This window comes from Podarcis vaucheri (genome assembly GCF_965113315.1).
Source record: "Podarcis vaucheri genome assembly, chromosome: 7".
NCBI classification, from domain to species: Eukaryota; Metazoa; Chordata; class Lepidosauria; order Squamata; family Lacertidae; genus Podarcis; species Podarcis vaucheri.
In genome coordinates this window covers 91,170,650-91,196,145 of record NC_138765.1, presented here as the reverse complement: position 1 = coordinate 91,196,145, position 25,496 = coordinate 91,170,650, and the positions used below count along the sequence as shown (strand labels likewise).

At 45.9% G+C, this 25,496-nt stretch overlaps 1 protein-coding gene across 6 annotated transcripts in view; it reads right to left on the bottom strand.

The window, feature by feature from the left end:
• The window catches only part of KCNIP3 (potassium voltage-gated channel interacting protein 3), a 115,012-nt gene that overhangs the window by 13,290 nt on the left and 76,226 nt on the right, over positions 1–25,496 (bottom strand). For 5 of the 6 annotated variants that reach the window (XM_082230442.1, XM_082230443.1, XM_082230444.1 and 2 more), the window contains one exon: positions 2,017–2,141. In XM_082230442.1, coding sequence (XP_082086568.1) covers positions 2,017–2,141 — 125 coding nt within the window. Of the gene's footprint in view, positions 1–2,016; positions 2,142–24,452; positions 24,571–25,496 lie in introns of those variants that run through there. The other variant, XM_082230445.1, reaches the window with a different exon arrangement.

Genomic DNA, 25,496 nt, shown 5'->3' with positions numbered 1-25,496 from the left:
AGCACTCTGCCCACAGGTAAGTCCCAGTGTCTGATGTTGGCATTGCTGTCTCCTCCTGTGGAGGCAGGACATAGTCATCATGGTCAGTAACGATGGAAACGATGCCTTATGAGGAACGGCTAAGGGAGCTGGGCATGTTTAGCCTGGAGAAGAGGAGGTTAAGGGGTGATATGATAGCCATGTTCAAATATATAAAAGGATGTCACATAGAGGAGGGAGAAAGGTTGTTTTCTGCTGCTCCAGAGAAGCGGACACGGAGCAATGGATCCAAACTACAAGAAAGAAGATTCCACCTAAACATTAGGAAGAACTTCCTGACAGTAAGAGCTGTTTGACAGTGGAATTTGCTGCCAAGGAGTGTGGTGGAGTCTCCTACTTTGGAGGTCTTTAAGCAGAGGCTTGACAACCATATGTCAGGAGTGCTCTGATGGTGTTTCCTGCTTGGCAGGGGGTTGGACTCGATGGCCCTTGTGGTCTCTTCCAACTCTATGATTCTATGATTCTAGTAGCACTGATGATGATGATGATGATGATGATGCATAGCACCTTATACCCGCAGGTCTCAGGGTGGTTACAACTTAAAATCACAATATAAAAACACACAACACATAATTAAAATAAAAACAACTCCCCCCCCCCCCGTATTAAAAGGGCATTGGGTGAGAATGAGCGAAAGGCCTGGTTAAAGAGGAATGTTTTTGGCTGGGGGATAAAGGTGTATAATGAAGGCCCAGGCGAACCTCCCAGGGGAAAGCATTCCACAGACAGGGGGCCACTGCAGAAAAGGCCTGTTCTCGTGTTGCCACACTCTGGACCTCTCTTGGAGAAGGGCCTCAGAAGATTATCTCCTTGAGGAATTGCATTCCTGGGCCATTTAATAGCCTTATCCTCCTTGTTTTTGTCTAATCTTCTTTGAAGCCATCTAAGTTGGTGCTCATCACTGTGGGAGCGAGTTCCATAGTTTAACTATGTGTTACATGAGCAACTAAGTTATAGGATCTGACTGCCGAGTGAAGGGAAACTGGGGGATTTGTTTTTTACTTGGGGTGCAAGAAGGCCTTGCAGTCAAATTCAAGTTTCATGAATTCAGAGGAAGTGGAACGTCCCACCTTCTCCATTAAGCAATACTAAAAAAGTGGCAACATGAAAGTCTGTCTACAAAATAAAGGCTGTTGATTCATCAGTCAATTCTGAGATGGATCCCAGTGAAAATGGAATAATATGCACTGGCAGAGAAACAATTAACTTAGTATTTCGATGATGCCCGAGAGCCAAGTATTACAGGAAACAGTGATTAAAGATACATGGAACAGAAGGCAGGGTGGTTTCTTGAAAGGCACTTCGTGCTGAAGCCAAATGACGAGGCTTCTTGGGCAGATCTGCTCAATAATCCAAGTCTCTGCCAAAGCTCCCTGTCTTTCCTCGCAGAACTACAGCTCCACAGGGAGAGAAAATCACATCTTTAACTGGTTTAGGTCCATTGGGTAGATTGTTCTTCTTATGCCTAGATACTGGAGGGACAGGGGAACCTGTAGCCTTCCAGATATTGTTGAACTATAGCTCCTATCATCGCTGACCACCTGCCATGCTGGCTGGTGGTGGCTGATGGGAGATGTAATCCTACAACCCCTGTAGTGTGCAGGTTAGAAACTCCTAGTACAGGGAACTTGATTCTCCCATCCCTTCCAGAAAGAACACTCTTAAGAACTTTTAAACTAAGAACCAGTGCCTGAACTTCCTTTCCCTCCTTCTCCCCTTTCCTTTCGTGCCACATCTTTTAAATTGCAAGCAGAGACTGTCTTGGTTATGAAGCTTTAAGAGCTCCTTTTCATCTAAAGAGTGGGGTAAAAATACTTATCCAAACAAGATGGCACAAAAACACTATCAGTGGCCCACCCTGATAGAAAAATCTGATCTCCTGAAAAGATGCTCTGAGATTTCCCATGGCTTGGGGAAGTCTGGAGTTCAGGAAATGCCTGGGAGGGTGCAAGAAGCCAGTGGAAGCTTCCCACTCACGTTCTTGAAGCCTCTATAGAGGGACTGCAGCTCCTTCTTGGTGAACTTGGTCAGAGCCTGGAGCTGGTCCAGCCCTTCTGGCTGATGCCGGATGGTCGAGAGCTCGAGCTCGCTGTCGCTGCTGTCTGCAAAGAGAAGAGGGGCAAACTGAGCACCTGCCCCACACAGCCCCTGCCCTGCTGACCTGGCAAGAAGAATGCCTGCTCAAATAGCATCAATCAAACCACTTCCTGATTGACAACGCTTTATCGAAGTAAAACATACTATGAAGGAGAGAATGTCCATATGCAGGTCATCTTCACAGCATCAGAGACGCCCCCTGATGGTCTGGGCATTCTTGCCTTCATGGGATACTTAAGGAACAAACCACACATTTGTCCACACTGGAAAATGCAAGTAGCACTAAAGAGTGGATTTTCCCTGGGAAAGGAATGGGCAAGGGGAAAACTGTTTGGACCAGGCCTAGAAAGTGCGGGTCAAGTGGAAAACCCTTCAGACCAGTGCTTTCTAGGCACAAGACAAGCGGAAGTGTGGACAAGCCCTGAGTCACTGTAAGGTAGCTTGCTATGTTGATGATAGCTCTTTTGGACTACAGATCCCCAAGTCTTCTTTGTCAAAATAGGGAGGTGGGTTTTCACAAAAGCTGACCCTGCAAAATGTGTCTTTGAAATCTTTGTAATCTTTTTTACAATGTGCTCTTCAATTTCCATGAAGCTGAAGCACAAGATTTTGTTTTTTGGAGGAGAGTAAAACATTCAATTTTACCTCTTAACTTACAGCACCTCTGAAACATGCTTTCTCTAAGTCAAATCTCATGAAGTCTTGGGAAACAATAAATTTTTTTTTATCATGAATATTTTAGGAGAAATGTGCAGTATTAATTATGGATGTGCACTTGGTTTTCATAATCTCAAACTTAAGTGGGTTGCTTTGGGGATACTCGGGTCTTTCCTGAAACAAAGCGGGAATTCTCTGAATAATCCCTAACAGAATTTGGTTCTTTATGAAGCTTCAGAGCCAATTTGGAGATCTGGAGGGACACAGACAGCCTCTTGCGGATATATATATATATACACACCCACCCAAGTTCTTTGTATAAGAAAGACATCAGGATGGAGGGCGGGAGAGGAGGGAGAGGAGTTTTGCTATCGACAACTTTAGCTTCCAAACAGTGCCCTCAATTTTCACATCCACTCACACTGTTTTGGGGAGAGATTTAAAAGGAACATCCCACCTTGCACCTATTTGAAATTGGACAGGCTTCATCCACTTAGCTAATGTCTATGTCTGCAAATTTCATCCAGCCAATGATTAGCTATTAAGGGTTGGTGTGAGATGTCTGTACACCATTCTGTCAGTATATGCACAGGCAAGCCCTTTGGATCAGAGCCCACATATCCAAAAAATGTGACACCCCCCACCCCCACCCCGCAATAGAATACTGTGAACACTACTGGTTAAACTGACTCAGCCAGTCTGGTCTTTGCATTCTGACCCTACAAACTTCTAAAGAGTCATTTCTGGCAAAAGTCATTTTACCCAAGCATGCAAATGACTACAAGAAGTTCATCAAGCATTAAAAAATAGTCATAATGGGAAAGGGGTATATTATGGGAGTTATGTGTCTCTGTTGTTTAATTTGAGCAGGGGGTGGGCACATGCTTAACAATCCTTGTCTTACTAGGCACCAGGGAATTGGGGAATGTGAGTTGCAGGGGATTGGCTCTGCGAACACGGCTGCTGCTGCTGCTGTCATGTGGCCTCAAAGAGTTTTCAGACTGAGTCATAATAAGTTTTTCCATTAAATCAAGGTCAAAACCAGCTCATTTTCCTAAGTGTAACTAATGGAAAGCAAAAACAGTTTTACCTGCAGAATCTCTCTCACTCTCTTTTATTAGCAGATCAATTTTATTAGCAAACCCAGGCATGGAGGGCAGTTCAGGGAGGTGGAGGGGGCAGGGTTTACCTTCGAGAAAAAGAGATGCCAGGGATTCAGGTAAGTCAAGAAACTTGACCCTCTAACCTGCAAACAGTTCACTTTGTCATGAGATAAATGTACTCTGCACATGCTCAAGGACCATTCACACTTGGTCCACTACTCACTATGCGCTGCAATTGAAAACTGATGCCAGGAAGAGATTGAGGTACAAATTAAGTCCTGGTTCAGAGATTATTATTTTTAAAATCACAAAAGGAGGGAATAGAGGGCATTAAGGTCCTGGGTTTGTGTGTGATGAGATACAACCTTGTTTTCAGGGCAAGAGACAGCATGGAGTAGTGCTTAGAATGTCAGACTGGGAGGACCAGGGAAACCCCGATTCAAATCCTCTTTTGCCCACGAAGGCTGTTGTAGTAATAAAATTGAGGTGAAGGAGAACCATGTAAACCAACCACAGCTCCTTGAGCAATGGCAGGATAAAAATGTAGGAATTGGCTGAAGTGGCAATGTGGGTGGTCATTAAAACTAGGAGGCGGACAAATCTGACCCCATGAGCACAATCCAGGAAGCACTTCTACTGCACAATGCCCTTGAAATGAATGGTAGTTAACTCTTAAGATGCACGGACATTTGAAACTATTGTAATTAGGTTTATAGCTGAAAATGTTTGGCAAATGTTAGATGAATGTGAACAGTAACCTCCCCACCCCGCGTTCCAATTTATACAAATGAAAACATATTTAAGAATTAAGAAGAACAAAAATGGAATTTGAAAGGTTAATTGGGAATACAATTTTTTTTTGGGGGGAGCCCTCACCAAATTATCTATCAAATATTAACTAACGAAAGTGGGAGAGTGAAGCACAGGCACATTGTACAGTTCCGGAGCCCCATTCACATCCAGAAGCGAACGCAACCCGTGTCTGCATGTGTGGCAATTCACCACTTCTGTGCATGCACGTGATGTCATTAGCAGAGATTTAAAATCACAAAACATGCAGCAAACTAAAGCATGGAAATATAGGCTGCTAGACTTTTAAAATATGTGCCCCTCCAAGTGAGTTCTAAAATGTCCCCTGAAAAGGTTTCTTTCTAAAGTTTCCCTCTTCTCCAAGAATGGGGGGGGGGCCATACGTTTGGTAAGTAAAGAAATGGTTTACTTACAAACTTTCCGAAGTTCAGATTCATATGCTTCAGAAAACGTGCAAAGGCAAGTTAGCTTAGTTATAAAGGGGTAAAGGTTTCTAGATTAGTACAGGAACTCAAGAGCGGCTGGTGAGAGCCATGCAGGCGAACTGGAGCAACCAGCTCAAACCTCTTCACATGCTGAGCTTCTCAGGTAGATTGGCCTTGATTACCTAGTTCCTCCCTAGGTGAGGGAAAGAGGATATAGCTAAGCCCAGCAGGGCAGCTTATTCTATGGTATTAACCCCATTATGCATTAATTAGGCTTTAATTAGCATCTTAGTTATATGAGGCTGGTTATCCCACAAAAAGATCATCAGATGGACATACCAAATGAGGTTTGGGAATCTTTATTTAGTGTTGGTTTAGCTTTTACAGTAGGCATATATTATAAAGAAAATGTTTGGAAATGGCCTGAGTGTTTGGAAATGGCCGGATATTTGTTGGATGTCAAACTCAGCCAAGAGCATAAGGTCAAACAGATTCCTCACTGGCCTTGCAGACAACTTCATTGTCCAGAAAGTGGGAGAAGCAACAAGAGGAACAGCCATTTTAGATCTGGTCCTAACCAATGTTGATGACCTGGTTAGTGGGGTAGATGTGGAAGGATCATTAGGCGCGAGTGATCATGCTCTTCTGAAGTTTACTATACAGCGGAAAGGAGCAGCCAAGCATACTAGGACTCAATTTCTTGACTTTAAGAAAGCCAACTTCATAAAACTTAGGGAAGTGCTGGGTGAGATCCCATGGACAGCAATACTAAAAGGAAAGGGAGTTCATGATGGCTGGGAGTTTGTTAAGAGGGAGATAGTAAAAGTCAACGTCAGGCAATACCAATGAGACGGAAACATGGAAGGTGCCTAAAGAAGCCAGGGTGGCTATCTAAAGAACTTTTAACTGAATTAAGATTAAAAAAGGATGTGTACAAAAAATGGAAAAGGGGGGAAACCACCAAAGAGGAATTCAAACAAATAGCCAGCACGTGTAGACACAAAGTCAGAAAAGCTAAAGCACAGAATGAACTCAGGCTTGCTAGAGAGGTTAAAAGCAACAAAAAAGGCTTTTATGGGTATGTTCGTAGCAAAAGGAAGAACAAAGAAACAGTGGGCTCACTCAGAGGAGAAGATGGTGAAATGCAAACAGGGGACACAGAAAGGGTGAACTCCTCAATGCCTTCTTTGCCTCAGTCTTCTCCGATAAAGAAAACAATGCCCGACCTGAAGAATTTGGAGCAAATGATTCAGCAAAGGAAACACCGCCCAGAATAACTAAGGAGATAGTACAAGAATATTTGGCTAGTTTAGATGTATTCAAGTCTCCAGGGCCAGATGAACTGCATCCAAGAGTATTAAAAGAACTGGCAGATGTGATCTCAGAACCACTGGCAGTCATCTTTGAGAATTCCTGGAGAACAGGCGAAGTCCCGGCAGACAGGAGGAGGGCAAATGTTGTCCCTATTTTCAAAAAGGGGAAAAGAGAGGACCCAAATAATTACCGCCCAGTCAGTCTGACATCAATACCAGGGAAGATTCTGGAGCAGATCATTAAGCAAACAGTCTGTGAGCACCTAGAAAGGAATGCTGTGACCACCAATACTCAGCATGGATTTCTGAAAAATAAGTCATGTCAGACTAACCTGATCTCGTTTTTTGACAGAATTACAAGCCTGGTAGATGAAGGGAACGCAGTGGATGTAGCCTACCTTGATTTCAGCAAGGCATTTGACAAGGTGCCCCCTGATATTCTTGTAAAGAAGCTGGTAAAATGCGGTCTTGACTATGCTACCACTCAGTGGATTTGTAACTGGCTGACTGAGAGGTGCTGACTGAGAGGAGGGCAACCAAAATGGTCAAAGGCATGGAAACAATGCCTTATGAGGAATGGCTAAGGGAGCTGGGCATGTTTAGCCTGGAGAAGAGGAGGTTAAGGGGTGATATGATAGCCATGTTCAAATATATAAAAGGATGTCACATAGAGGAGGGAGAAAGGTTGTTTTCTGCTGCTCCAGAGAAGCGGACACGGAGCAATGGATCCAAACTACAAGAAAGAAGATACCACCTAAACATTAGGAAGAACTTCCTGCCAGTAAGAGCTGTTTGACAGTGGAATTTGCTGCCAAGGAGTGTGGTGGAGTCTCCTACTTTGGAGGCCTTTAAGCAGAGGCTTGACAACCATATGTCAGGAGTGCTCTGATGGTGTTTCCTGCTTGGCAGGGGGTTGGACTCGATGGCCCTTGTGGTATATTCCAACTCTATGATTCTATGATTCTATGATTCTATGATTCAATGAAACCAAGTTTAAAATAAAGAAGCAAAATACAGCTGTGGCTCTTATGGGCAGGGGGAAGAGGCCGGGAAGCACAGCCCACGGTTTGCAATGCAGAGCAGAGGAGTGGCAAGCAAAAGAAAAGATTAAGCACCCACAGAGAGGACACATTTGCCGACTTCTACTTTTAACTATGGATGGCTACGACAACTCTCATTTTACCCAAGAAAAAGAGGACGTGTCCTGGGAAAAGAGGACCTATGGTAGGCCAGGGATTCAGGCAGGGGTCTCACTGCCTGGCGATTGCAGGGTCTGAACCTGGGAACTTCTGTATGCAAAGCAGGTTTTTGCTGTCTGGTTAAAGACAATCTAAGGTTTGAAGTCAAACAGTTAGAAAAATGCTCTTCATTTGCACAAGCTCTACTTTTAACTACTAAAAATGGTATCTTGTTGCTTGTAAATGTCTATATCCCCCCTACTACAAACATTATCTCCACTGAAAATTGGTCACAATTAAACTCTTACATTGAAAATTTGACAGATAGAAACCCAAACCCCTCATTAGTAATAGCAGGTGATTTTAATGCTAGGGTGGGAATTGATAACAAACAATTATGTACCACTTTAAATTGGAATACCTCCGATGATATTGCATATTCAATGAAAATAGCAAGACTCTCTAGAGACAAGGTTATAAACAGGGAAGGTACACATTTGCTCAAGCTGTGTAACAATTTTAAGTTACAAATTGTGAATGGCTCAACAGCTGGGGATAGATATGAGGAATTCACAAATTTCCCTCCTTGAGGATGTAGTATCATCAATTGCATGCTGGTCTCTTACGATACTGTAAATCTGATAGTGGATTTCAAAATTGGGACGTGTACAGAAAGTGATCACCAACCACTGCTGGTGTCTATAAATTTCAACTTCAATTTATAAACAACTAATTGGAATAGCACAAAATTTTGCCAACACAAGCAAATGACCCAACTAAATGGTCTCAGGAAATGAGTGTAGTAGTGGGGCAAAAACTTACAGCTGATTTGAGAAACCAGGGGCTGTCTAACCTAAAGAATATCAATTCTCGTAGTGACATTCTGAAAGTATATAGTGAAATTTTCAAAATGTTTGAAGAACTCAACACTCCACCAATTGTCAGGGCATTTAAATGCAGAACTAGACTCTGGTTCGACGATGAATGTTTTCAACTTAAAAGAAAATGTGCCGAATTTTCAAAGATATCCATACTGAACTGTCTACCTTAATGAAGAAAGAAAATATCTTGGCCAAAATATTTTGGCCAAAAAGAAAAAAAATATGCCTCCCAAAAATGGTCCCAATTACTCGACTCCATCCAAAACAAAAACAACACACAACATTTTGGTTGTTATTGTATGGAGGCCTGAAACTTGGGCAACCATTTAGTTGTTCCACCAATTGCAGAATCCAAATGGACCCAGTATTTCATATCCATATTTAATGACCTGCATGGTGAATTGAATGGAAAAGACAGCAATGATAACAACCTGGACAGACTAGAGGAGTGGCCAAGGGTGAAAGAGGAGGAAATTGGCGGAATGGTTAATAGTTTTAAACTAGGCAAGTCGCCAGGGCAGGATGGTCTACCAATAGAATTATTTAAGACCTTCATAGACTGGTGGGCAGAACCCCTAGCACAATTATTGGCTCTCACTGATGAATATGGAATTATCCCTGAAATATGGCTCATATCAATAATTATTTCAATCTTTTTCTAAAAAGTCATCTTTAAAAAAGGTGGCCCAGGTGAACTAAAGAACTACAAACCGATAAGTCTACTGTCAGTGACAGGGAAAATCTACTCTAAGCACCTGTTACTTAAACTGCTTACATGGATGAAAAATCTAAACTTACCAGGGAAAGAACAAATAGGTTTTTCCAAAGGCTGTCCCAGTTTAGACCACTGTCTCATACTTACGCATTTGGTTGAAAAATACAGATTTCAAAATCAATCCAAGATTGATGCATGCAAAACAGAGGCTTTGACCACTGATCTATCTCTACCCAGAACTCCAGCTTCACAGAATAGCTCCAGATAACACATTATTTTCTGCCACAAGTCTCGCTTTCAAGGACCTCTGGGATTCCAACCAGCCAAGAATTTCATATCCCTTTCCTAAAAATAGAGCCACCCCACCCACAGACGTGCAGAACTGGAGGATTCTCTAGCAAAGCAGGGACACAGGGTCACTGAAAGGAAATCACAATCACACAAGATGTTGGACATAACATAATGATAGCTGACAGTTGTGGACCACAGGTATGAAGTTTACAGCATGTAATGCCTTAAGAGAGAATCTAATGAAAATGATCTATAGGTGGTACATAACACCAGTCAAGCTTGCAAAAATCTACCATTTGCCTGATAACAAATGTTGGAAATGTAAAGAAACTGAAGGTACATTCTTTCACCTTTGGTGGACGTGCCCAAGGATTAAGGCTTTCTGGGAGATGATCTATAATGAATTGAAAAAGGTATTTAAATATACCTTCTTGAAGAAACCAGAGGCCTTTCTCCTGGGCATGGTCAGACAATTGGTGCCAAGGAAAGATAGAACTTTTTTTATGTATGCCACAACAGCAGCAAGAATACTTATCGCAAAGTATTGGAAGACACAAGATCTACCCACCTTGGAAGAATGGCAGATGAAGGTGATGGACTATATGGAACTGGCAGAAATGCTGGCAGAATCCAAGACCAGGGAGAAGAGTCGGTGGAAGAAGATTGGAAAAAAATTAAAGTATATTTACAGAAATATTGCAAAATTAATGAATGTTAGAAGGATGCTGGAATGAAGCTATAAGGCTTTAGCAGAAATGTAATAAAGAATTAAGTAAAAACTGATTGATAATGGGCCAAAATGGAAAAAAAATTAAGGTTAGACCGTTAAGATAAATTATAGAACAAAAATTGAGAAAGATGGAAAGAATTTGCTGAAATAGCTAATTGAACTGGAATACAAAAAAGGGAGGTGTGAGGAGGTCGAGGAAACAAGTAAATGAAAGGTAAAGATATGGAATATTGGATGTGTGTTTTAATGCTTTTGTTTCTTTTTGTTGTCTTGTTGTATTGTTCTTCTGTTTTTCTTTTTATGTATTGTAAGGTATGTTCTGTTAAATTTTCTATTGTTCTTTTTTTTTCTTTTTTCTGTAATCTTTAAACTTCTTATAAATATCATTTTTTTAAAAAAAGAAAGGAAATCACAACCGATTCTCAAGTCCTTCTGCTCGCTGTGCGTTCTGCCGCCCAGCCTCTCATAAGCTGTAATTGTCATGGCACGGGCTATAAGACTCCATAGGCCAACACATCTCTTCCCAAGGCTAAAAGGCACTCAGGTAGATCGGGTTGATCTTGGAAGACCAGGGTGGCTCCTCCACTGAAATGGACAGGCAGCAGAGAAGTTCTTAGTCAAATTATATGCAAATAACATTTGGAACTCCTTGCTGTGGGACAGTAGCCAGCAAAAAATGGCTTTAAGATAGATCAGATGACTGTATGTATGATAGAGCCATGGGCAACTGTTATGGGATTAGGGCTAAGCCAATGGAGTTCATTGTCCTCTCATTTTCAGTCTGGAATCACCTGTGCACATGGGAGTAAGTCTCATTCTGTCCTGTCCTGCTTGCTTCCAAGGACCTCTCCGTTCTCCCTCTTCTAGCTTAATTTCCAGGAAAGTGGGCAAAACCTGGAGTTACAGCAAGGCAATGAGAAGTGCAAGGAAAAACAGCAGGGGGAGAGCCTCACACTCATTGCACCTCTCAGCTAAACCCCCATTCCCCACTTGGAACAGAACTGCAATCCAATGCAAAAGCTGGCAAAGACTTTCCAGATGCACAAATGGTGGCCTCAGACCAAGATGCTCCTGGCAGGCAGGGGCCTCCAAGTTTGCAGAAGGCGCTGCTGGGTAAACTCCCAAAGGTGCCACCTCTGGACAGGATTACCAATTCTGCCAGATTACTTGGCATCTGGTCAGGTGGTCCAGAGTACCAACAAGCCTCTTCCTGCAGGGCTGCCACCAGCAGCCGGCCAGGCTGGTCACAGGCCAAGGGCCCCAGGGGCTTGCAGTGGCACCTAACTGGCTGTGCTCGGCTTCATCCATGATCTCCCAAAGCTGCCCACCATTTTAAGTTACTTAAAATGCAATGCCCTGGCCTACTGATCTTGAAATTTACCACAATTCGAAGTAAGTAAGACACCTTGTCACCCAAAGAGGGTGCTTCCCATTAAACCATGAACTCCACTCTAGCTAATGTGTCAAGGAGAGACACAGAAAGTGTGATTTTTGCATCACTGCTTATTGAGATTCATCCTGACTTGTTTTCATAAACCTTGTGGGAGGTTCAGAAGACCTCCACTGTTTATTGAGAATTCAGATGTGTTCATTTCTACAGCTGCATCAAGCATTCATTATCACACATTTCCCATTACACTTTCCCACCACTTTTCTTATTGCAAAAAGTGCAGTTTGGGGGTGGAAGCGAATCTGTTACACTTGATCATCAAATCCACTGCACAAACTGACTTTGCCAGTACACAACTGAATCCCACCTGAAAACAGCAAGCGGCTGGAAGCCAGGTGTCAGAGCCAGGTGTGGGTGATGGGATGGAACAGAGAAAAAAAGGGAGCAGGAGATTTGTTGTTGTTGTTGAGTCATTGAGTCGTGGCAGACTCTTCGTGACTGCATGGACCAAAGCACACCAGGCACTCCTGTCTTCCACTGCCTCCCGTAGTTTGGTCAAACTCATGCTGGTAGCTTCGAGAACACTATCCAACCATCTCGTCCTCTGTCGTCCCTTTCTCCTTGTGCCCTCCATCTTTCCCAACATCAGGATCTTTTCCAGGGAGTCTTCTCTTCTCATGAAGTGGCCAAAGTCTTGGAGTCTCAGCTTCAGGATCTGTCCTTCCAGTGAGCACTCAGGGCTGATTTCCTTAAAAATGGATATGTTTAATCTTCTTGCAGTCCATGGGACTCTCAAGAGTCTCCTCCAGCACCAGAATTCAAAAGCATCAATTCTTTATGGTCCAGCTCTCACTTCCATACATCACTACTGGGAAAACCATGGCTTTAACTATACGGACCTTTGTTGGCAAGGTGATGTCTCTGCTTTTTAAGACGCTGTCTAGGTTTGCCATCGCCTTTCTCCCAAGAAGCAGGCATCTTTTAATTTCAGTCATCATGGAGCCCAAGAAAGTAAAATCTCTCACTGCCTCCATTTCTTCCTCTTCTGTTTGCCAGGAGGTGGTGGGCCCAGTGGCCAGGATCTTAGTTTTTTTGATGTTGAGCAGGAGATAGGGAAGGGCATTTGCAGCAATCACAAGGAGCTTCATTGTGTTGGAAGAAGATCAAAGACAAAGATGGTGTGTGGCTAGCTAAGTAGTGGCACCACAAAACAAGCAGACAGACCCGAGGATTAGCAGGTGGCAAGTCAAAGTTTGGACCCAAGTCGCTAAGTGCTGTCAGTGGCACACTTGGGTTGAAATGCATTCGCTGCAGTTGGATGTGAGGTTGATTGCATTAGTTTCCCTGGTTATGACAGCACTTCTGTCAAGATATCTGATGTTCGCTTTGGACTGTGGTACCAGTTGCGTTATGGAACTGTGATTTTTTTTACTGATATGCTGCCCTGTTATGCTAAATGTTAAAGGGTGGAGAAGAACTGTATGCAGGATACCACCCCACATTTCATCACACGTGTGGTGTGTGCTCATGCAAACTGGGGGGAAATTACAGGGCAAAACGCCTGCGATTTCCCAAGTGAACAGAGTTGAAAGTGGATTTTTTTACCCTAGAAATAATTAGTACAGACATAAGTGCTAAACTTTCACTAGGCTCCTAATAATAATAATAATAATAATAATAATAATAATAATAATAATATTTATACCCCACCCAGAAGTGGCTTTTACATTGTGTGAAAGATCACATGATGCTCCAAAATTAACTGGCAAGGAAACATTGGGAAGATGGAATAAATATAGACAGCAGTTCAGGATGCACACAGCATCTAAACTGTTACTTCTGACCTCAGAAATTGCCATTTGGTTCACCTGTCTGTTTCAGTATATCCATAATCATGACTGTAAAATTAAAGCAGGCTCGGGGGTCTGCAAATTATAGAATCATAGAGTTGGAAGGGACAACAAGAGCCTTTTAGCTCAACCCCCTGCAAGGCTGAAATCTTTTGCCCAACATGGGGCTCGAACCCTCAACCCTGAGAGTCTCATGCCCTACCAACTGAGCTATCTCCATTCCCTTCTGGACAACCTTCCAGGGGTCACATGCCAGTGGTGCTCAGGGCCAGAGGCAAAAAAGGGCAGAGCAATGAACATAAATTTTACCTAGGTTCTGTACACATTCACATGCCCCTTTCTATGACCCCCCACCCAGGTGAGCAGAAGGAATGGTCAGAGTTCAAGGGCATATTCCAGCCAGGCAGAAACACTCCAAGAGAGTATGAAGCAGGGATGGTGAGAAGGGTGTCTGAGGAGGGTGAGTGGCCTGTGGATAGTCAGCAGCCAGACAGAGAGGTCCCTGAGCTTCCCTACCCTGCAATAAAAATCTCATGCTTGTTCCCCAAAGGGAGCCTAGGCAGCTCACAATAATAATATCACGTAGTAACAAGGCAAAGCAACATTTAAACATATTGCAATTAAGACAGCAGTGTAAAAACTTCAAAAAACTATCAGTCAAAAGCCTTCTTAACCCATAACAACAACAACAACAACTTATTTATACCCCGCCCATCTGGCTGGGTTTCTCCAGCCACTCTGGGCGACTCCCAACAGAATATTAAAAACATGATAAGGCATCTAACATTAAAAACTTTCCTAAACTCAATTATTCCAATCTAAATATACTTGCATATTACTGAAACCTCAGTAGAGAGATGTCTTTTTGAGATAATAAAGTGAGTGAGATAAGGAGGCTGGAGATGAGGGTATCATTTCTACCCTTGCAATGCTAAAAGATCCCTTGCAGGACAGGGCAGCCAAGGATTCCAGAGGAGTAGCAAGAGAGGCATGGGATGAGGATCCGCCGAGAGGAGACCTCCAGGCAAGGATGAGCCCTGAAGCACTGGGGGGGGGGTCCTTTTGGATCCATCCCAAGCAGCAGAACCATCCTGACAACTCGATTGAAGCCCCCGAAACAGCAGCACTTAGATGGGGTGGGTGGGCAGCCTGTGACACTCAACAGATTGAGATCTCTCCCCCCCTCCTGGCAAGATCTCCGGGAGTCTGAAGGTTGTTGTCAAAGTAGATCTTCCGCAGTAATTATTTGTCCCAGGGAAGGCTCGCCTCAGACTCAAGGTCCCGAGGAAAGATTTCTGTGGATGATTAAATCCTTCCTACTCATTATTTTTGCTATGTCTGCAGGATCAACCCAGCCGTGAGAGAAGGAGCAAGATCCTAATGCATCTTGTGCTCTGTCAACAGAATTGCTCACTAAGTTCTAATTGCAGGATCTTTATTACCATGGACGGTGCCAGAGCCAGGAGAGGCAACCTTGGTATTCCAGCAGGAGAGAGGAGGAGATCTGGTTCTGTGCCGCCCCCGAGGCAACATGGCTCAGGCCTCAAAGGCCTGGGTGCACATTCGAAGGCTCCTCCAGAGGACCTGTTAACTGAGCCGCCATCCTGATTTGTTGGTGCGACATTTGCACAGAGGTTTATCAGTCGGTTGTCATGATTAAGGCTGTTTTGTAAGACATGAGGAAGCTCCCTGGGTTGGAGATTGGCAGAGCTGTGAGAAGCAGGGAAGCAGATCCATTGTCTGCTGCACAGGACAGAAGGAATGCACGCATGTGCATAGAAAGAAGTGGCTCGCCACGCTTTACTTTTTGCATACCAACTCCAGGCTGGCCCAGGTGAAGGACTTTGTGGGACGTGTGTGGCTTCAGATCCTCTGGATCCCAAGCTTCTGGCACCCCAACCCCAAACACTCCATTTCAGGGCTTCCTGCTGCTGGTTACCCGCATGTTGGCTGAAGCTGATGGGAGCTGTAGTAAAAAAATCTGGAGGGCACCAGTTTGGGAGAGGCCACCTTGCAGGCCTCATGTGAAGATCACCCCAAGGAAACATATAAGAAGCACCATAAATGCTCTTGACACCCATATAAATACTAAGTGGGGTTTTTGTTGTTGTTGTTCAGATTGCAAAATATTTTGTGGATTTATGGGATAATCCAGTTCCACGTGGAACTGCAGAGGATGAGACACCATAACCGCCATTGCCCTCAATGGGTTGCATGCCCACTGGCTGGGGCTGCTAGAGGGATCAGGCAACCTGTGCCCACTTCTCCCTTGACTGGATTCTACTCACTCAAGCTCTGAGATGAAGTGACTTCTGAGGATATGAGCCAACTCTTCCCCCACAATAAATATTTGAGGGGGCCAGCCCTCCCCCCCCAAGTTGATGAGTGCTGACATTCAAATGGTGTGTGTGTGTGTGCCACATCATGTGGTTGATCATGTGGGGTGGAGCTTACCTGTCCCCCTCAATATTTTATTAAAGTTGGCACCCCTGCTCCTGAACAAAGCATGTGCATTGGAAAAGGACTAGGAAGAGGAAGCTGTTGAGCCCTGGAACAATTTCTTTGTGTGAAGGCCTCCTGAGCCAGTGGGGTACTAGATTGTAAAAGACAGCCTGGCATACAATTACCGATTATGCCCCAGAACAGCCTTCTGTAAACTTGTGTCCTCCAGAACTTTTGGACAGCTCTTATCAGCCCTGGTCAGCGTTGAGATGTGCTATTTGCATTCTGCATGGTTGTTTCTGCAGTCTTCTAACCTTTGGCAACCTGATGCCCTTCAGATATTTGGACTACAATTCCCATCAGTCCTGGTCGGCATGGACATAGGATGCTGGAGCTGATGGGAAGATGGCTCTGTTAGTGGAGCTGATGGGAGTTGGAGTCCAAAACATCGGGAGGGCACAAGGCTGGCAAAGGCTGTCCTAAAAGAGCTATAAGAACAATATATGTGGAGCCAGGTGGAGCTGCTCTTCAGAACCTCATTTTAAAATATGATTGCCTATAGACTGGGATTATATTGTATGCAAAGAAAGACCAACAAGCATGAAGGAAAACAATACATCAGCCATCCAGGGCAGAATTAAGTCAGGCGCAGCCATAACAGAAGCACTGATGGACTATCTTCAGCCACTGGAAAGATTTCTCCCATTTTCTCAAGGTCATTAAAGTGCAAGGCCATCTGGCCTCCTTAGGCCCTACAGCCAAGCAGAAGGCCCTATTTCTTGTAGTCCCCAGCCCAATGTCCAAAGGTGGAAGCAGAGATCCACTAAGAGGACACTGCGGTTTGCGAGGGAAGCTATATATGGAAGGGGGCTGTCCTTAAGGTATCCAGGTTCCCATTCAGCTAGGAATCACTGAGAAGCAAATTACTACGATTATGTTATAATGACTGTTCCATCAGCAGAGAGCGCCTTCCTGAGTTTCATAGGAAACTTAGACCTGCTCAAAAGGAGCTTAAGACCTAAAGCAGACAATGAGGAATCGACACAGAGAGAAAGGCAGGAAGGATGTGGACAAACCACTTGGATGGCTCAGTCGGTAGAGCACCATGTTGGGCAAAAAGATTCCTGCATTGCAGGGGGTTGGGCTAGATGGCCCCCGGGATCCCTTCCAACTCTATGAAATGCCATGGCACACACTGAGAGCTGGGTTGAATGGAGACAGTGGATAAGCAAAGGTCATGCAGAAAAGGGAGATCCCAAGGAAGGATTTGAAAGAAGGTGGCACCCTGTGCCCAAGCCCATCAGCAAAGCTCTTCTGGGTGACGCCTAGTCCAGCATCCTGTTCTCACAGTGGCCAACCAGGAGTCTCAAAGGGAAGCCTGTCAGCAGGACCTGAGCACAACAAACCTCTCCCTCCTTGTGATTCCCAGCACTGGCATGCAGAGGCCTTTGACATGGCCGAAAGGAGATGGCCTTCCTGGCCAGTGAACAAGGCCAGCCCTTCATCCTCCATGAATTCATCTAAGGCCCTTTTAAATCTGTCCAAGTCGGGGGCCGCATTTGACTGTGTGTTGTGTGGAGTACTTTTTGGGGGTCTATCCTGAATATTTCAACCATCAGCTTCATTGGAGGTCCCAGAGTTCTACTAGCATTATGAGAGAGGAAGAGAAGTATCTCCTCGTCCACTTTCTCTAGACCATGGATAATTCTATGCAACTCTTATCATGCCCCCCTCACCCTTACTCACCCTCAGCTAAATTTAAAGACCCACTTTTTTTTAACCTTTCCTTGCAGGGGACTTGCTCCAGCCCCTTACCCTTTTGTTTGCCTTTTTCTGCATCTCCCATGATGGAGTTCTGCACTTAGTTACAGTGCAGCAAGGAGAACGGGCAGAGAGGTTGAAATGAGCAGGAGAACATCTTTGTTTCTGCAAGGCTCCTCACCTCCTCCACCCCAAAGTCCGCTTGAAAAGATTTCACAAGCCCAATTAAAAGATGCATGGCTACAGAGGCGATAGGCACAGTTTGATTCCATATAGGAATTTGGGGAGTTTGGGAGCAGTTGTTGGGGTTTGGGGGGGGGGAAGGCTTTGCAAGGTGCCCACCAAACGTTTTGGTCTGCAACTCGCATTGGGGCTGATGGGAGCTGTAGTTCAAAACAACTTGATGGCACCAAGTGGGGAAAGAGTGATTTATAGTCTTTTTTGTCCCATTCCTCAGCTTCTAACCCCCGGCTCAAAGGGTAAGCCTGCTGTCTGCATCTTGACTGTCCAGGCAGCATAGCTCTGTGCATTTGGCGCTGGGAATAACTGGGCAGAGATGCACCCTGCCTTCCCAGGAGGCTGGTCCTCATGGACCTTTCCTTGCTCTTGCCCAGCAAAGCAATTCATGCGCCATCCTAGTCATCAGTCTCCCATCTGGCCACCCTAAAGGTGTCTTAAATCTTCACCTCAGTATAGGGCCATCTCTTGTCAAACAGATTTATTATGATTATATATCTTTAACCAGAAACTGAGATGCAGCGTGTAATGTGTTCCCTTGAGCAAGGTCAGAGCAAGCCTGGGACAATGATGCAGCAACTGTGAGCATATTTTAAAAATAGGACTAAGCTGCCGCCGTGCTAAACCCACCCTGAGAGATGGCTGAAACTGCTGACTCAGCAATGGGATGTTCCATCTAGGGGCAAGCTGTTCTCTCACACGTCTCCCTCCTTCCTGCCACCCAGAAGGGTTTGGGGGTAGAGAATGTCTGGGGTTTCTCTACTCTCCAGTTCCCTCCTTCTCCTGCCTTCTGGACCTTCCTGGACTCTTGCCAAGGTGCAGAGGGAAAGAGGCATCACAGAGGCAGGGGAGAAACTGTCATCCTTGAGGGGTCCAGGAAATAAGAGATTCAGTTTCTTGGTTTAAGATGCAAGCAAGCAGGTTTTCCTCCTTGGTTAATATTTTATTATCGGCTGCAAAGATGACTTTGTGGTTACTGATACCTCTTGCCTCTGCATTTTCCCAGGTGTCGGAGCAGTGTGGATAAATATATACATGGAGATTCCTGGGTAAATATGATTAGCCAATGGAGAACATGTGCCAAAAAGCAAGAGACCCCCAAGGGGTGCCCCTGATGCACGTCGAACTCTCTGGCTGCAAAAGTGCCTAAGAGAGGGAGCCAGGGAGCCCTTGATTCAACTCTTGCCTCTGCCATCAACTCACACATGGGCCTAAGGTAAGATGCCCTGTTTCAGCCTCCACCCCACTGGGCATATGGAGATGATAATGATGGGTCAACAAGATAGTAGTACTGTTTTGGGGGGACAGGGGGCGGGTGGGGGGGACTCCCTGGTCCTGAATGGGGTAACTGTGCCCCTGAAGGACCAGGTGCGCAGCCTGGGAGTCATTTTGGACTCACAGCTGTCCATGGAGGCGAGGGTCAATTCTGTGCCCAGGGCAGCTGTCTACCAGCTCCATCTGGTACGCAGGATGAGACCCCACCTGCCCACAGACTGTCTTGCCAGAGTGGTAAATGCTCTAGTTATCTCCCACTTGGACTACTGCAATGCGCTCTACGTGGGGCTACCTTTGAAGGTGACCCAGAAATTACAACTAATCCAGAATGCGGCAGCTAGACTGGTGACTGGGAGCGGCTGCCGAGAACACATAACACTGGTCCTGAAAGACCTACATTGGCTCCCAGTATGTTTCCGAGCACAATTCAAAGTGCTGGTGCTGACTTTTAAAGACCTAAATGGCCTCAGCCCAGTATACCTGAAGGAGCGACTCCACCCCCATCGTCCAGCCCCACTGAGGTCCAGCACTGAGGGCCTTCTGGCGGTTCCCTCTCTGCGAGAAGGGAGGTTACAGGGAACCAGGCAGAGGGCCTTCTCAGTGGAATGCCTTCCTATCAGATGTCAAGGAAATAAACAACTATCTGACTTTTAGAAGACATCTGAAGGCAGCCCTGTTTAGGAAAGTTTTTAATGTTTGATGTTTTATCGCTTTATTATTATTAATATTCTTTTGGGAGCTGCCCATCCGGCTGGGGAAACCCAGCCAGAAGGACAGGGTATAAATAATAAATTATTATTATTATACTGTGGTGCCTCCGATTACAGATGGGATCTGTTCGGAATGCTGGTCGGATCCCGAGGTTTCCGCAACCAGAGGTGCCTGTTCTGTGCATGTGTGAGTGGTGCGTAGAGCGCTTCTGCGCATGCGTGAGTAGCGAAACCCAGAATAATACTTCCAGGTTTGCCACTTTCGCAACCCGAAGTTTACGTTACCCAAGGGTAACGTAAGCGAAGGTTCTACTGTATTATTATCAACCAACAGAGGTGTTGTAAGGAATCTTGTGATGAAGTCCTGGGATAGCCATACCATGCATTTAAAGCACATTCAATGCACATTTAAAGCACATTCAATGCACATTTAAAGCACATAACTTCTCCCAAAGAATTCTGGAAACTGTAGTTTCCTCCTCACAGAGCTACAATTCCCAGCAGCCATTATAAACTCCCCAGTTGAGATCTGCCCAATTAATGTTGCTTAAGCATTTTGAATGCCAGTTTCTGGGAATCACAAGCAGGGAGAGCCCTCCTGCTGCGCTTGTGTCTTGCTTGCATGACTCTCCCTGGGGCTTCTCTTGGCCACTGTGAGAACAGGAAGCTGGACTAGAGGGGCTCCCTTTGGCCTGAAACAGCAACCAGGCTCTTATGTTAACTCTCCAAAAAGCCATATAAATTATTGTCTCCTACAGGCTTGCAGTTACTAAACCGGTCTTCCACCAACTGTGATTCTTCATATACAGTGGTACCTTGGTTGTCAAATGGCTTAGTTGTCAGACAAATTGGCTCCTGAATGCCGCAAACCCCAAAGTGAGTGTTCCAGTTTGTGAACATTTTTTGAAAGCCAAACATCTGACACAGCTTCCAATTGAGCGCAGGAAGCTCCTGCAGCCAATCGGAAGCTGCTCCTTGGTTTTCAAACCGTTCCAGGAGTCAAACAGACTCCCGGAACAGATTAGGTTCGAGACCCAAGGTACCACTGTATTTTGGACAATGACTCCCACCTGTCTCTGCAGCCCTTTGTCTGCAGTGACCATCATATGGTACCCAAACTACCAGAACAAATCACATAAGGCTCAATTCTGAAGCCAGTTTTAATTGTTTTTTATTTTAAATGTTCATATTCCACCTTTCATCTGGATTGCTCAACGGGTGAGTTATTGGTCTCTGTGTTGTTGTTGTTTTCTTCTTTTTTATGTATTTTTATGTTGTGGACCACCCTGAGACCTATGGATGATGGGGGTATATAAATTTAAAAATTAAATACAGTAGAACCTTGGCTTACATTACCCTTGGGTAACATAAACTTCGGGTTGTGAAAGTGACAAACCTGGAAGTATTTTTCCGGGTTTCACCGCTCGCACATGCGCAGAAGCACTTTATTACACCGTGCGCATGTGCAGAACAGGCACCTCCGGTTGCGGAAACCTCAGGATCCAACCAGAGCTCCAGAACGGATCCCGTCTGTAACCAGAGATACCACTGTAAATAAAGGTAGCCAACAAGAGCAAAAAAATCCCAACCAACACCCCCCCCCTAATAATCTAAATAAAGCATCCTTTGCAATGTTGGCTCTAGGTTTCGGTGGACCTTGGATCAAGTTGCCTCCATGGGCCTCCCTCCTTCAGGGAATCTCATTGCCATGATCACCAGCCTCCCTCCTGCATCCTTGCCAGGCAGAGAGCCAAGAAGCAAACAGGCAGTGGCATTGACTGGTCCTCCTTGCCACCAGCTTTGTCTGGGCCAGAGCCAGAGGTGGGGGAACAAGTAAGCAGGTTGCAATAGTTTAGAGGAGAGCTGGTCCAGGGGGCTTTGGGCCAGTGAGTGGGCCCCCTGTTGCCATGTGGAGCCACAGTGGACGCCCAACCAGGCCAGCCCTTGGCACCTGATTGAACATGGAAACAGCAGCCATGAAAGAAATATTCAGAAAGGAAGCAAAAAAAAAATAAAAAAATAAAACAGATTAAAAATCAAATGCCGTCCTTAAAAGGAAGGGTTCTAACTATTTTCTGAAAGCTTTTTCCTCGCAAGGGTCATAGAAAGCACATGAATGTTCCATTCTTGGGTCACTAGGCCACAGTCTGGGAGATAACACACTTGAAACATGTGAGTTCAGGCTGAGCTGAAGAACAGGGGCCATTTGCCTGCAGCTGTGCTCAAGTGGAGAGACACTGGTGGAGGGAAATGTGGTTTGTGCTTTTTCTCATCAGGATATAAAGGTGGGAAACAGGGAAGAGTTTTTCAGAATGCTGAAGCAGGTTTGAAAGAGGGATGGCTGCCCATTTGATTCAACTTTCCTCAGTGCTGAACAAGACTGGCAGGGTTTTCAGAAACTTGCCACACTTGTTTGATCAGTGGTGACAGGGGGTTAAAAGAGGATTGTAGACACTGGGAAGTGGAATTTTTCATAAACCACTTCCAGATCCCTTAAAAACCATTTTCTATCCCCATTCAAAGGGTCATACAATGTGCTCTGGCACATCATGCTCTAACTTTCCACCATATTGGCACATGGAGGATAAGGCCTTTAGTGGCAAGGATGCTAACCTGAATAAAATATGGGAGTGGGGGGCGCCTAGCATAATTGATCGCACACCCATTTGAATGGCAATTCCCATTAACTCTCAAATGTTCGGGGGGGGGGGAGGGTGAGAGGCCCCTGGCCCCTAGGAGCCGGCCCCTTTGACTGAAGGCAAGATGGCATCTCCTGGGTTGGAGGCTGTATTCTTCAGAATGCCAGTTGCTGAGAATCAAAAGCAGGGTGTTGCCCTCATGCCCTGATTACAGTCTTTCCAGAGACACACTTTTTGGTCATTGTGGGAAACAGAGGGCTTGACTGGGTGGGCTATTGGCCTGATCCAGCTGCAGGGTCCTTCTTAAGCTCACATTCAAGCCACATGACAAAGCTTTGCAGTGAAGTGGGCAGATTTGCTTCTGGTGGAGCTACTCACACAACCCTTTCCCCCATGCAGATAGGTGAGGGGGCAAACAAAGTCAACTCACATCTCATCACTTGGGTCATGTGAATCTAGGCTGAGAAGCCAATTTCCCCCCAGCTGGTCTAAGCAGGGAAGATTCCCAAGGAGGGTCCCTCTCTCCTGTCCCTTTTAGGACTTTTAGTCGTCTGGGGCTTAGCTGTGCTTTGAGAGACACCAGGAGGGTGGGGAGAGCTGCCTTATACCAAGTCAGATCACTGGTCCATTGAGCTTCGCCTTCGCCAACCCTGGTGCCCTCAGGTGTTCAGAGTGACCTTCTGTAAGTTTTACCACCATCCCCAACCACTGGTCCACGCTGCCTGGGGCTGAAGTCCCACAACTTCTGGAGTGCCTCAGGTTCCCCAGCCCTGGGCTAGAATGATGGGCAGTATCTTTCCAGGGTTTCAGGCAGGACTTCTCCAAGTCTGCCTGGAGAAGCTGGGGACTGAACTGGGACCACTGACTTGCTCCTCTGTTACTGAGCTCCAGTCCTCTAGCCTCAGCCTTTTCCAGAATCAAAAAGCACCCTCCATGGACAAGAAGGGGAATGAGGAATGTGGCATCCCAAGGGGCATTTCCACAGGAGGGTCTACATGTATGTTTACTACTGTTCGTTTCATTCAAAACCTGCCTTCCCTATACAACGAGGCATATGCAGGGTCCCCGGGGAGAGGGTCTCCCCTCCAGGCACAGACCAGAGACTGACCTGCTTAACTCCCTCAAGGCTGCTGCAGCATCAGGTGCCTTCGTACCTCCAGCCAGCCTCCTACTGATTCTCCTTCTCTGCATGCTCAGGTCCCAGTCTAATTGGTCTGCGTATGTTTTCACCATTACCATCTCAAGGCTGTGGTGCCCATCAATGCCCCCCCCCATCCTTTATTTTCCTTATTTTAACATTCAGGCCAAATAAGAGCTCTGTGGGGCTCAAAAAATTCCACCCCACAGGGCTAGTTCTTTTTTTTAAAAAAAAACACAATTGGTGTTTGCTCCTCTCTAGAAATGGGGGAGGGGAGATGATCCTGGGGAAAAATTCATTCTTCAGCCACTTGGAAGGGAGGATAAGGCAACTGAGAGTTTTTGCTAGTAGATAAATCCTTCTCTTCCCCCAGCTGAAAGCCCCACTGGAACTAACAAGTTTTGCGGGGGGGGGGGGGAGAACAGCTCCCTACAACATCATATAGAAACCAGCAAAAGAAGAGGAGTTATTTGGGGGCAAGGAAATGACACCAAATCACAGAGAATCACTAGAAGACTAAGAGAAAAGCTTGGTCCAAGGTTTATGTCCAGTTCCATCAGAATAGCAGCCAGACAGAACGAGATGGAGAGAGCAGATTGTCTAATTGTTACAGACCCCCTTGCTTCCAAAAACTAAGCATTCTACATTCACCAGTGGGTTGCTGTTTGGTCAGGGATCAAGGCAGCCTGGGTTGTGGGGAGGCAACTGGGTCGACACCGAGGGTCTTGGGTTGCCGTGAAAGGGGACACCAAGGGCACATGCTCTCGTTACCTTCCATAGACATGGGCTCCAGGATCCCGAACTGTTTGAGGACTGCGATGAAGAGGATAATGACCACCGCCATGGCGCAAAGTTCCATCCCCTGGATCGCCATTGCCAGCCAGCGTCCCGCGATGGGCAGCACAGCTCTGGGGGCATGCGACTCGCACCCCCCAGGGCCAGCTTAGCTCCCTTGGGAACCAGAGTGATGAGGAGCCGGAGCAGTCTGTCTGCAGCAGAGCAGAGCAGGTCCTTCCTTCCCCCTGCAGGTTCACATCTTCCAGTCCTCCGGTTGGCAGGGGTGAGGATGGGCAAAAGCCTCCTTCAGGCTTGCCCCATTGGGATGGTGCAGGGCAGGGGGAATGTGAACAAGGAGGAGGAAGAGGAGGGATGGGGGAGAGGTAAGGTGGTGGGGGTGACGGCCGGCACCCAAGAGGGGCTTGTCGCTGCTTTGGATCATGAAGGAAAAAACCAAGCCTCTAAAAGTTTCAAAACTTGGAGGGCAAAACTTCCCCGGCAGCTGCTGCAGCAAGTTCCCAGCGTGATTCTGGCTGCTTCTTCTCAGAGGCAGAGAATGTCATTGTTGCGAAGTCTCCTGAGCTCGGCCAGTTAAGGAAGCAGGCACGTGCCCCGTCCAGCACAGGCGGCAGGGGTCAGCCAGAGTTTCTGAGGGGCATCCCCCACGCCCTGCATTGCACCGTTGATGGAGAGGAGAGCATTTCCAGGCTGCTGGCATCTCAGCTGTCTGCAATGCCATTGGCTGCAAGGGCAGCTATAAAATATCAGCCCCCACCCTGAGGAGGGAGGAGGAGGGCTGGGAGTCTCTCTCTCCGGGCTCATCTGGCAGGGAAGTCCAGGATGCAGGAGAGAAGAATCACCATGGCGACGAAGCTGTGGTCCAGCCTCATCTCCAAGGAGCAGGCTGATCAGCAGAAGCATTAGTGGTGTTTTTACACAAACTAGTGGTTTGTTTTGGACACTTTGCTGCTGCTTCTTTCTTTCAAACTCTCAGTGTTTGCAAGAGCAGAGAAGGAGGCAGTCCTGCTGGTAAGCAAA